General features: G+C 47.9%; 1 protein-coding gene across 3 annotated transcripts in view; it reads right to left on the bottom strand.

The window, feature by feature from the left end:
• Positions 1–391: 391 nt before the first annotated feature.
• The window catches only part of Lpin1 (lipin 1), a 58,482-nt gene continuing 45,730 nt past the window's right edge, over positions 392–13,143 (bottom strand). For all 3 annotated transcript variants that reach the window (XM_052186072.1, XM_052186073.1, XM_052186074.1), the window contains 5 exons: positions 12,820–12,906; positions 10,418–10,570; positions 7,064–7,178; positions 6,219–6,322; positions 392–2,964 (listed from right to left, as the gene is read on the bottom strand). In XM_052186072.1, the coding sequence (XP_052042032.1) occupies positions 2,805–2,964; positions 6,219–6,322; positions 7,064–7,178; positions 10,418–10,570; positions 12,820–12,906 (619 nt within the window). In that variant the 3' untranslated portion in view covers positions 392–2,804. The remainder of the gene's footprint in view (positions 2,965–6,218; positions 6,323–7,063; positions 7,179–10,417; positions 10,571–12,819; positions 12,907–13,143) is intronic.

The following is a 13,143-nucleotide window of genomic DNA, read 5'->3' as shown; positions in this document are numbered from 1 at the left end:
GCATGCCCGTTCGTGTAGAAGCCAGGACCTCAAGTATCATTCCTCCTCAGATTTAATCTACCATATTTATTGAGACAAGGGTCTCACACTGGGACCTGGGACTTATGGATTCTACTAAGACCATCTAGCCAGCACCAAGGGTCTACCTGTCCTCATCTCCCCAACACTGGTATAACAAGTGCACACTATGTCATTAGGCTTCATAAATGGATAACAGGGATATGCTGGCACGACAGGTACTCTCACTGTCTGATCCATCTCCCTAACCCACATTAAGGGTTTTTTTTCCCCCTTCAAGGAAATGACTAAGTATTATATATAAGAAACCAGAAAAAAAAGAGCACCTTAAGAACTTATAAAAATGATTTAAAGTTCATACACCTGATTTTCATTAGTCTTCCATCCATCTTGTTTATTACAGAAATTTCTAGCTTTGCATCAAGCACAATACAATGAAATATTACATTGATTTTTTTTCACCATCGCGCCGGCATTTGCAAACGCACAGCCAACATTGTAAATAAAATATACTGCAGAAGTGATCCGAACCTGAAATCCAGAGGGAACATGTCTGAGATGGCAGAAGCCTGTCTCTGCCGTGTGCCGGGTGTGTCCTCCTTTGTCATGTGGGATCACCACCTGAGGACGTGTCACTGTGGAGCAGTCGCTCGTGTCCGTGAGCAACTCTGAAATGTATGGTGCTCATACAGTATGCTAGCACATGACCTTGGGGCCCCTGGGGTTTAGTGGATATGCACAGAAGCAGCTCCCATTCGGGCCTCACAAGGGAGCCTAACAGTAGGTGTCCGTATCCCTGCCTGGACGGGGCTCTCGAAGGACTTCAGAGATCGTAGAGTGTGGTTTTGTGGAAGGTGTGCTCTGTTCCAGGGTAGAGCGACAGGGAAGTTTAAGGTCTATCAAGACTAGGTTCCCAAGGCAGGTGGAAGGACTGCTGTATGTCTGAGATGGGGCTTTGCAGACCAGCCTTGGTTAGAGAGAGACCCTGCTCAAGTCCTAGCATGCTGTCAGAAAACTACCTGGACAGCAGGCTGCAGAGGGCTCTCGAAAAGATTCCAAAGCTTCCCCTGGGCATGAGGGAGACGGCTGTGACCCTCTGCGGGCCACAGAGCTCATACACAGTCCACAGCAATCAAGATACACACAAAACCACCCTGGTGGCAGGAGGATTACCATGGCCTCTGAAGGCCATTTGAGAATAAACTAGGAAGAGCTATGCTTAGAGACCTTCATGACTCCCAGAAGGGAGCCACACCCCCAGGTCCGGAGTTTCTCCATCAGTGGGCGCCCGCCCACAGCAGATGACAGTTACCTTCCATTGGCCATTCCTGTGAACTATGTGGACCACATCCGACCTTAAAAGAGCCAAGTGACTACAACGGCAGTGACTCTAGGTTTTCTTTCACAGAAAGAGTAACAGTCTATTCTACTGCTTTTTTCTTTAACTCGTCTTTCTATCCTTCTTTTTCTTTTTTTCCTTTTTTTTTTTTCCTGTCTCCTCTAACTCTAACAATGAAATTTAAATAGAAAGGTCTCTGGAGTAAATCACCCTTTAAAAAAATAATACTTTCAAAGTAAAGCAAAATCTTTTACCAAAATACTTCTTTCATTTTTCACATTGTTCTAAGAAAATTCACAGCTACCCTCTATCAGCTTAAAGAACAACACTTTAATTATTACTTTTTTTTTCTTGCCCTTAGACTGGGGGGGGGGGACTAAGAAAAATCTGTGACTTGGAGATTGCAGATCAGAGTGGCATCCACAGAATAAGGCTCTTTGGATTGTCTAGCACACTTAACTTTTAATGCATTCATGACAGCTATAAGCCTAACAATCTGGCTCGGATGCTCACAACAGCAGCCCAGTGACAGTAAAGTAATAAATAATGTCTGCAAAGAAAATAATTTAACTTCTGGAAACCATGTTTCTTAAAAAAAAACAGTTTCTTTAGCGGCATCCTTCCCATTTGGCGGAAATGCTGTTCGAATCCACACTAGTGGCGCCTCCTTGCTGGGTAGCAGGACGCAGAGGTGCTGAGGCGCCATGGGCGCTGCCTTGGGGACTACCATTGTAATGTAAGGCATTGCAGTTAGAGAGCTAGACAGTGCACGCTGAGGAAATGCCTGCTGCAGATGCGTTAAGGCATAAGTAGCCCAGCCTTGAGCTGAGGAACGGGAGAGGTGCAGCTGCATTGAAGACCTTCAACCAAAGCAATTAAAGAGCTTATCGCCTAAAGTGACACTAAGCTGGCAATACCACAAGGGAACATCGAAAAAGTCAAAGCCAAGGCTGAGACCCCGCGAGGCCCATGTTCCCTTCACTTAGACTCGGGACACAGGCATCCCTATGTGCAGAAGGTGGCATGGATGTCACTGTCAGGGTAACGTGCCCCTGATGCTACCGATGATTATGCACATCAGAGTTCCGGGGGGTGGGGGCGCAGCGATACCGAGACGGCTCTCAGGTGGCCTGCCCACCTCTGCTAAGGGGTCATCGCCCGTATTGCACATTAACTAATCGCTGGAGCAGACTGGACTGGAGGGTTCAGCATTACGTGTGCTAAACCCAGGCTGAGGGCTGCTCTGCACACTAGCACACCCAATCCTCTTGCAGCCTATGGGACGAGATGCAGCCTCTATCTGCCCTCCATGCTTAGAAGTGTCACCCTGGGGCGAGCGAGCGAGCGAGTCGAGGGAGAAATGCTTCTCTCTTAGGCAGATGGCCACATATCAGCCTTCCCAGCAGCTCCAGGGTCCCCACAACCTATCCTTTAATGCTCGGTCGCATCAAGCTGAAGCTGAATGCACGTCCTGGTTTTCAAAAGGTGGCAGTGGCTCTCTCCAAAAGGTGAAGTTACTGAAAGTGTCTGAACAGGGGAAGTCACAGGAATGGCTTCTCTTTAGCAATGGGAAGACGTGGTCGACCACTTCACAGAGCCGCACATACCTGGAAGGTAAAAGAACAGTGGGGTCATTGCCCACGGAGACATACCTGACACATGATGGGCAATGCCAGACTCTGGGTGCGCCTCAGGCTGGGGAAGAGTGTACTGCCCCAACCCCGGAAGCAGCCAGCTACTCTGCCTGACTAGAGCAGAGCCAGTCTAGTCTTAGAAATTCACTGGAAGCGAGAAGGGGAGACAGGGTATGCCAAGCCTGACTTCATGAAGAACAGACAGCCTGAGCAGAGGTACAAGGGATGGACGGGGCGGAGGTGGGTCCCTGCCTGCCACAGAGACCATGTGCAGGGAATGGGGGAGGAACCACAGGAAACCATATCTCTGAAGCAGCAGAGAATACTCCAGTCCCAGTGCAAAGGTACAGGGCCTTGTTCTGATCTGGCATCAATCCTGCCCTGTTTCCAGCTGTGTGATCTCAGGCACAGAGAGGCCTGGATGTCTCCACACCCTGACTTCCTCTACCATAAAGGAAGGAAAATGAAAACCAAGCCACTTGCTTAACATCAGAAACAGAATAACACACCCGGTGATTCAGCTGTGTGTATGGGAGACTCACCATTCCGTGGGTCACCTACACTTCAGGAAAGAGCCCTGGCTGTGGGTAGCAAGCCCAAGGCCATCTCTAGCCTTACGTGTTGCATGACTCTGGTAAAGTATCCTGCCCTCCCTGAGTTTCAACCCCTTCATCCTCAGTGTGGGGCAGGACCACACAGGGGCCCAGCACTCCCTACCTACTCGGGGCATTTCTTGCGGGCCCTTGGGTGCGATCAGGAAGATGCTGCCTAGCCAGAGCCAAAGCCTGCACTGCACGAGGAGAGTAGTTCTGTGAAGCAGCCTGGGACACCTGCAGGCTCCTCCACACAGTGAGTCAGACACACCCAGCCCTCCTCTGCACAGTCTAGACTTCTGTTTGACAGTCTCTGGGCCCCTCCACTCATGCCGAGAACCAAAAGGGGCTTCCAAAATCCAAACTTCAGGAATTAGCATGTTCTGAGGCATGAAATGACTTAGTCAATAAAGCTGTGTGTGTGTTTAATAAAGGGCCTCCAAGAGACTTGTGAGAAACTGTGCGCCGCCACAAAGTAGGGGAACCTCCCTCAATAACACACCAAGAACCATGTCTTTCCTGGAGACTAAAACAAACAAACAAAATTGTAAAATACCTCCTGACTTGAAGGCCTATTGGCCTGAAGTTTGTGCCTATGGGTCCCCTGCCAGGCTGTGGAAGGTACCAGAACCAAGCTGCTGAGGCTCGCGTGCCCTGGCGGCAGCAGCAGGGCCTGCTCCATCTGAGTGGCCCAGTCTAGCCTTCAGGCATGGGGCTGCCTGGAGCAAGGACTGCACATTCCCTGGTGAGAATGGAAGACAACCCTGAGCTCAGCGCTCCACCCAGTGGGGCTTCACCTAAAAATGTTCCAGTTCATCCAGCTGAGGGGGAACACCTGCTTGGCTAGGACCAGTCACGCCCAAGGGCCAGCAAGATAGCTCAGCCAGTAAAGAAGTGCTTGTCTCAAAAGTCCAGAGGCCTAATCCCAGGGGCCCACATAAAGGGGGAAGCAGAAAATGGCCTCCACTGAAGCAGTCCTCTGATTTCCACATGCACACTATAGCATAAGGACGCACTATCCTGTGTACACACACACACACACACAAATAAGAATTAAAAGAAAAGGTCATGTCAAGTTCTAGGCCTTGGTGTGCATGCTTCCTGAAGATGGGATTCATCTCAGAGGACCAGGTCTCATCAGCAGGCTGAGTGAAAGTCCCTGGCTGACAGGATAGAAGGGTATGGGTTCCTTCTCTTCTCCCCACACCTAGAGTGCTGCTTGAAGGTCTGACCAGGAAACCAGGGTTCCCTCACATCTGGAACTGCTCTAGTCAAACTGGACTCTAGACTAGTTGCAAAATAACACCCATCTTCAAAGTGAGAAACTACCCTGGTGGTCTCTCTCAGAAACCCAGGCTGGAACTCACTATGCCGCCTACAGCTAGCTTCAAACTGACTTTCAATCCCCCTGCCTTTGCTTTCCCATGGTGCTGGGATTACAGGTGTGAGTTGTGACCATGCCCAGCTCAAAAAAAAAAAAAAAAAAGCATGGGAGGTGCTTGCAAACACCAGGAGGAATCTTACATCCAACTCCCCAGATTCAACTTTCCAGCTTATAACAACAGTGCAGGGATCACTCAAGCCAGAGGCTGTTTTCTAGTTGGGCACAGACCACACTAAAAGAGAGAGAGACAGCCTCTGCAGCGGACGGGTGAGGCAGAGTGGCAGTGCCTGCGAGGCGGAAGCACACAGTGGTTCTCGCTAACAACTGAGAACGCCAGGAGATGAAGCAGGGCTAAGAGTGATGCTGCGTGGCCCACAATGCCTCACTCCACAGTAGACCAGCCAGGTGTACACCTGGAATCCCAGTACCAGGGAGACTGAAGGAGGATTGCAAAGTTCAAGGCCAGCCTGGAATCCACGGTGAGATCCTGTCTCAGACAAAGCAAAGCAAACAACAGCAAGCCAAGAGCGGAGAAGGTCACCTCTACAGGACAGTGCTGGCCCAGCATGCCTAGGGTCCTGGCCTCCGTCCCCAGTACCCTGAGAAAGAACGTATAACCTCCCACGGCCCACTTGGGTTACATTTCCAGTTACCATCCTAACTTGGGCAACTGAAGGTCTAGCTTCTGAACTCATACTGTTCTATTCTGCATGTGACTCTAGCCTCTAGTTTAAGCGTTACATCCTGAGGGATCTGTCTTCTTTGTAAGTGTCTAAAAAGTAAGTGGGAAAATAAAGATGTGGAGCTGAACTCTATTTTTAGAGGGATTAAAAGATTAAAACAGGGCCTGGAGAGATGGCTCAATTGATCAATTGCCCTCCTTGAAGGCATGAGAACTTGAGATTCTCAACATGCACATAAAAAGCCAGGTTCCATTCATGCCTGCAACCCAGTGCTAGGGCACTGGACACAGGAAGGTCCTGGAAGCTCACAGGGCACTCAGACTAGCCAAGCGGTGAGCCCCAAGTTCGGTGAGAAACTCTGTCTCAAAAAATTAAGAGTGATTAGGGAAAGCACCTGGCATGGACCTCTGGCCACCATAGATATGAACACATACACATACACATATGTGTGCTACATACACGTGTCCACACACATACATGCACAAAGATCAAAAGAAAGGTAGCAGTGGCTGCAAGGGTCGGGACAGTGGTAGAGGGTCTGGTTCCCAGGGAGCAGATAATACTCACGAGCTGATGTTGGTCTTGGCATGCTCCTGCACCAGCTCACCCTTGGGGTTGACCGTGAAGATCCTATTCAGGGACACGCCTACTTGCTTGTAGGAATACACATCCTGTGTTTAAAAGAGGTGATGTAACAGGTCAGGGAGGTGGGGAGTTCAGTACAAACAAGCACACGCCATCTTTCCCCAAATGTTACAGTATCCAAGCTTCACTAACACCGAGCCTCGGTGGGATGGGGACACACTCAGCTGACTTTTCTACCTGGGCCTTAGTTCCTTCAGTTGGGACCTGAGCTAACCTCCCATGCCCCCTGCCAGGCTGGCTGGCATTCTAACCTGTTTTCTCATTTCATAATAATCTGCCACCAGTTTTAAAGGAAGAATTTTCTATCTGAGTAGTTAATACCCAGCTGTATTCTACAGTATACAGAACCTTCTAGCAAGTGTGGATCATATACACAAGCAAAAGTTTCTTCTACCCATGAGTCTTTGCTGCAGGCTTCAAACACACCATGTCCACACATTTCCTTCAGCCAGGGAAACCTCACTGCATGCTTCAGGCTGGAGGTGCTGGACCCAACACTGCAGTCAGGTAGAGCTGGCACGGTGGTCCCGGCACCTCCGGTGTCCTTGGTTTTACTAATTTAACAAGTAATGTGCACTTGCAAGTGGTGGCCCAGGTCACCAGCTTCAAAGTCACTGGCCAGCCTTCAAAGAGGCCATGTGTGATGGGATTTGATCACTTCACCCTAGAATGAGGCTCGCTGCCCATTGCCAAGGAACCAGGCCTTTATAGAAACTGCTGGCACCAACAGCAGTGTCTGTGGCTCCACTGAGCCCTCGGGTACTTACAGCAGGCCGGTTCCCAAAAGCAGCATAGAAGGGTTCTGTGTTTGGGAAAAACAGGTTTTTGATGTCTGTCAAACACTGGACTTTGAACTTTTCTGGCTTCTTTTCAATCACTTCTCTATTAAAACAAACAAATAAGTGGTCAGCATGAGAGAGCTTAAGCCTAGATTGCAGTGACGTGCTCTGAAAGCCAGCACAGCTGCTGAGTGGGTAAGGACACTTGCTGCCAACCCTGACTACCTGAGTGGGTCCCCAGAACACACACCGTGGATGAACTGCCTCCTGAGTGTCTTCCTCTGACCTCCACATGCACAGCATGGCACATGCACACACACACACACACACAAACACACACACACACACACAGAGAGAGAGAGAGAGAGAGAGAGAGAGAGAGAGAGAGAGAGAGAGGAAGTAATTTAAAATTGAAAACTAGTTTTCAGTGTGCAAGCTATAAAGTTGGCCCAGCAGCCAGAAAAACAACTCAGAAGGAATGTCACTCTTGGCACAAGAAAATGCAAAGGACCAGCCATGTCAAGGTGAAACCTCAGAAACAAAAGTTTGTGTTAGCATGGGCCTCATTCACAGGTGAACACCCAGCAAAGTTCCAGGGACGTCTGTAAACACAGAGAGGCAATGTGGGGAAGCAGGGGCATTGCAGAATGGAGGAACGTCCTCTGCAAGAGCAGCAAGGGCTACGGACTGCTGAGCCATCTCTCTAGCCCCATAATAAAATTTCTTACATCAAGAATAGAAAAAACTTTTTCGAAAACCTACTTCAAAAATCTGGTCATGGTGGCAAACACTTGTAATCCCAGAACGGGAAGAGAGAGGCCTGGAGATAGCCAAAAATTCAGGGGTTAGTATGGTCTACATACTGAGTCCCCGGCCAAAACAGGGCTCTATGGTAAGACACTCCCATATGCAGACATCCTATGGCTAGTAAAACAATGGTCTCCAGAACCACTGCTGTTCAGTACTGAGATTCTAATGTTAACCAGAGAATAACAGAAGGAAAGGTAAATAAAAGCTATAAAAATTAGAATTTTAGGGGTCATTATTTATGCAGAAATAATCCTTATATTTTTATCTGATGAGCTGATTTGTATATACACACATGCATGCACACATTCATATCACAAAGAGACCATAAGACAAGTTACAGGAGTCCGTTTTCTCCCATCACATGGGTGCCCATGAATCAAATCTAGCTCAGCAGCTTGGCAGCAAGCACCCTTACACAAACCCATCCCACAGGTCCCAGTGAGACAGAGCCTGGGGGTGAGTTATCAAAAGAAGAAGTTAGGAAGATTATTAAAAGTCAATAAACCAATGAATTCATGAAATTCTTAGGCAAATGGATGGAGCTAGAGAATATCATACTAAGTGAGGTAACCCAGACTCAAAAGGTGAATCATGGTATGCACTCACTAATAAGTGGATATTAACCTAGAAAACTGGAATACCCAAAACATAATCCACACATCAAATGAGGTACAAGAAGAAAGGAGGAGTGGCCCCTGGTTCTGGAAAGACTCAGTGAAACAGTATTCAGCAAAACCAGAACGGGGAAGTGGGAAGGGGTGGGTGGGAGGACAGGGGAAGAGAAGGGGGCTTTCGGGACTTTCGGGGAGTGGGGGGGGCTAGAAGAGGGGAAATCATTTGAAATGTAAATAAATTATATCGAATAAAAAAAAATAAAAAAAAAAAAAAAAAAAAAAAAAGACAGCATAAAAAAAAAAAAAGTCAATAAACAAACACATAGCAATATACAAAAATCAATGGATGTTTATGCATCAGAAACAGGTGAAAATATAATCACATAAATAGTATTTTTAACTAAATTTGTAAACATCAAGAATCTAGAATTACATATAACAAAGATATGATGGGACTTCTTGGCTAAAATTATAAAAACTCATTGAAATATAATAGGGAAGAAAATCCTAATAAACAGACTAGACTCTTGAATTGAATGATTTATATTATACTGAGCTATTAATTCTCTCTAAACTGGCCTCTAGGTTTATTGCAAATCTTAACAGACCTTTGGATGTTGTAATGGAGAAGCCACGGGGCAGAGCAGGGTCTGATAGCTCGGATGCCCCTGTGGGTGGGAAGGAAGCACTGGGCTACGATCGTGCTCACAGACGCCAGCTCTGGAGTGTGTATGTGTGCATGCACATCTGTGTGGGCGTGAAGTGTGGAGGTAGGAGGTCAGCCTCAGGGGCCATTCCTCGGGTGCTATCAACCTATTGTATTCTTCAGACAAGGTTGTTCACTGGTCTGGGAAAGGCTGGGTGACCAGTGAGGCCCAGGGATCGGCTGTCTCTGCCACTACACCCATCTTTTCTTTTACATGGAGATGCCATATTATGACATCTCTTATATCATAAGACACTGGGACTTTTGCTGGATCTCACAGCCAGAGTTAATATACCTGGAGGTAAGACTTAAGACTGCCATCCTACTGTGCTCAGTCTGTTTGTTTGATCTGTGCCTTTAAGAGAACAATGTAACAGCTACCTTATCTGCTTTGGAGTTCCCATGTAATCACTTTTTACAGTCTAAGTTAATGTATAGCTGTAATCTTAATTTACATACTCTTCCATGCCTCTGACCCAGCGTTACATGTGTATATTTGTATGTTACAACAATAATTTCTTAAAAACAGCGAAAACAGGGGTTTATAGTCATCTTATCGACCATAAATGTCGAACACAATGTTTGGATATTGCTTAATAAACAAAAATATTTGTTATCCCGGTTAGTCCGGGTCAGCTGGCACCAGTGACTTAATCCCTTGCGAAGCTCCATTAAACATTTCTATAAAGTATCCCTCACTCCTTCCTCAAGTGCTGCTCTCTGTGCTGTTCAGTGAAGACAGAGCAGAAACCCCTGGTTAGGAATATATGCATTCACATAAACAAACAGAGAGAGACTCACAAATCTGGCAGGCACAGACTCAGACATAGGACAAGAAGACAGAAAGAAGATACAGGGAGAAGGAAGTGGAAAAATCAAATCCGGGATCATTCTTGATTAGATGACACCAAGAAGAATGATTTCTTTCATTAATGCAAGACTAACGCATTACTGGGAAGTTTATTGTTAATGCATTCAAAGTGACTGCATCTTGGTGCCTTATGTGAGGAATCTTCTATGATTTAATATACACACATGGCTTCTAGGGCTCAAACCCTCCTTCACACTTGCAAGGTTAAGACCAGTTCCCGGCTGAGTCATGTCTCCCGACCAATAGGCGACTCATTCTGCTAAGCTCGTGATGAGGAAGAGGAAGAAGGCTGGCCAGCAAGTCAGTGCAGGGGGTGGGAGTGGGGGCTGGCAGGGCGGTACCTGTGCAAGGCGGAGAAGAGGCTGCTGGGGCTGAGCAGGAGCGGCCCCTGGGGCAGCACTGTGCCCCTCTCGTTGACCCAATGCAGATAGCCCCTCGTCATGTCTGCCATCCCAATGGCACGCGCAGAACAATAGAGAAACTTGTAGCCATTCCTGAAAGATACAACCCAGCCAACCTGAAGAACATTATGGGCTAAAACTTTTTGCTCTGTCTGCCCTAGGAAGAAAGGCATAGCTCCAAGTGGCCTTTATGTGAAAGTCTCTCACTACATCACCGACTAGCTCTCCAAGTCCTAGCTAGAGCCGCACTCCCTGACAATAAGCCATCATTCATTCACCTGTTCGGCAAACCAGACCACTCTATGCTTCCCACAGACGGGCAGTGTTTGCAGAGCCCTTAGTAAGCACAAGAATGGAGTAACATTGCTGGAGTGGTGTAGGGTGGTAAGACTCATCCACCAATGAGAACAATACCACCACAGACTGTCCAGTCCACGTCTCTGTGAAGTCTGAGGCTTTCCCTATCATTCCTCAGCTATGTGCTCTCCGCCCTCCATATAGCCCAGGCTGGCCAGAGGTGTTGACGGGGCTCAGCATGGCCCTGCCCTCAAAGAGAATACAGAGCAACTCTTGAAGGCTGTCTGCCCCCTGACCACCACAATCAGTCTGGGAATGACACACACACACACAAACACACACAGACAGACATCTCAACGCAGGATAAAAAAAAAAATTTAAAAATTTCAAAGCCCACAATTAGCCCATAAATAGTTTTAAATGATTTACCGCTATCAAATTTTCCAAGACAAGCATTTAGCCTGGGGTCCTTGTGGTGGTTTGAATGAAAATGCCCCCCATAGGCCCATAGGGAGTGGCACTACATAAGGGGTGGCCTTGCTGGAGGAAGTGTGCCACTGTGGGGGCGGGCCTTGAGGTCTCAGAAGCTCAAGCTAGACCTAGTATGACATTCACTTCTGCTGCCTGCAGATCAAGATATAGAACTGTCAGCTCCTTCTCCAGCATCAAGTCTGCCTGCATGCTGCCAGGCTTCCCACCATGACAGTAGTGGACTAAACCTCTAAAACTGTAAGCCTGCCTCAATTAAATATTCTCCTTGATGAGGTTCTGATGTCTCTTCACAGCAATAGAAACACTGGGACAGTCCTCCACACCGTTATCTTGGCTGGGCCAGATAAATGTAAAATCTCTATAGCTATGTGCGGTGTGACGGGGACAGCATCCCCAGCTTCCCACCACTGGGCACCCAGAGCATGCAGTAATGACAATTAAAAATGCCTTAAAGAATGGTCACTCGTGCCTGCAATTTTAGCACCTGGGAGACAGAAGCAGAGATTTTCTGAGTTCCAGGTGGGTCTGGACTACATAGCAATCCCTGTCTCAAACTAAGTCTCTAGACAGTGCTGTATATTCAGTGGAGGGGAAGGGGGACCCGAAGCTACCCTCAGTTGAGAACCACGGCTGTGGAGAAAAGGGAAAGGCAATCTTACCTGCCACCTTAAGGAAGCAGGCTCTACCTCAAAGCCAGGCTTGACTGCAGCCTGGCCCCATGGCCTCTGCTACCTGCTTTCTACCCTCCTGTCCAGATCTAGTCTTTACCCACCCACCTAAGGCTATCATGCACCGACTCCTATCTCAATGTCTCTTCCCGTGGCTAGGCCTGCCCAAGGGGACCTTCCCTCTGTGAGCCCCTGCTCAACCAGGAAGACCCGGCTTTAATGTCACCTTGTCACTGAAACCACCTAGGACACCTGCAGCCAGTGGGACCTGGTCATCCCTTCACTAAACACTGTCTACTCAGTGTAACAACCCCTTGCCACCTTGTCCAGGAATTACTCGGTCCCCTGGCCCTCCAGGACTGTTGCTTTCCTTCAGCTATAAACAGATGAAATTCTCGGTGTCACACAAATGGAGATCAGTGCCTCTAAACCCCAGGCCAGCCATGGGAGGCTGTGGGCACAGGGCAGCCTCGCAGGGTCATTCCAGTTTCAATTTCTGGAACCCAAACTTCATGGCAGCCTCCCCCTAGATGTGCATGTTCTCTATTTAACCAAACACATATTCTAGATTATAAACAGTGCATGTAAATGCTGACTGCCTTTGCTGTTGTCTGGGAGTGTTCAGCAGACCTCCCTTAGCACCTCCACCTTCCGTCTTCCAGACATTTCTGACCCACCTAGGCTTCCTTTGGGAGCTGGCAGGAGTCACTTTGCACACGGAGTTTCACCATCACTGTCCCTTCACTGCCTCTCCTTGCAGGGACACACCCACCCACCAAACTCATGTTACCCCATGCTTGGTGGGAGACATTCTGCATATTGAGTGGGGGCTCACACCCTGGCAGTTACAAGATGGGAACAGAGAATTGAACCGTGTATACTTACTGGCTTACTTTGTGGTATAGCTTTGCAATGCCCTGGTGAGTCCAATCCTTTCCCAGTGTGGGCAAAATGTGACCCAGAGTATCAGATCTAAATAAAGATGAAGAAAAACAAAAGCGAAGGGTTACTGCAAGGGGAGGAAGAAAATGTCCACTTGGCTTAGACACACTGCTCACACTTCCTTAAAACAAGCAAACAAATAAAACAGTACGAATGAGGGCTGGCAAGATGGCCCAGAGGGCAGAGGAGCTTGCTGCCAAGCCTAGGGCCTAAGTTTAATCCCAGCCCTCACGTGGCAGGATAGAACGGACTATCTCAAGTTGATCC

Source organism: Apodemus sylvaticus, chromosome 6 (genome assembly GCF_947179515.1).
Source record: "Apodemus sylvaticus chromosome 6, mApoSyl1.1, whole genome shotgun sequence".
Taxonomy (NCBI): Eukaryota; Metazoa; Chordata; class Mammalia; order Rodentia; family Muridae; genus Apodemus; species Apodemus sylvaticus.
The sequence above is the reverse complement of the archived record's forward strand: the minus strand, read 5'-3'. Positions and strand labels throughout refer to the sequence as shown.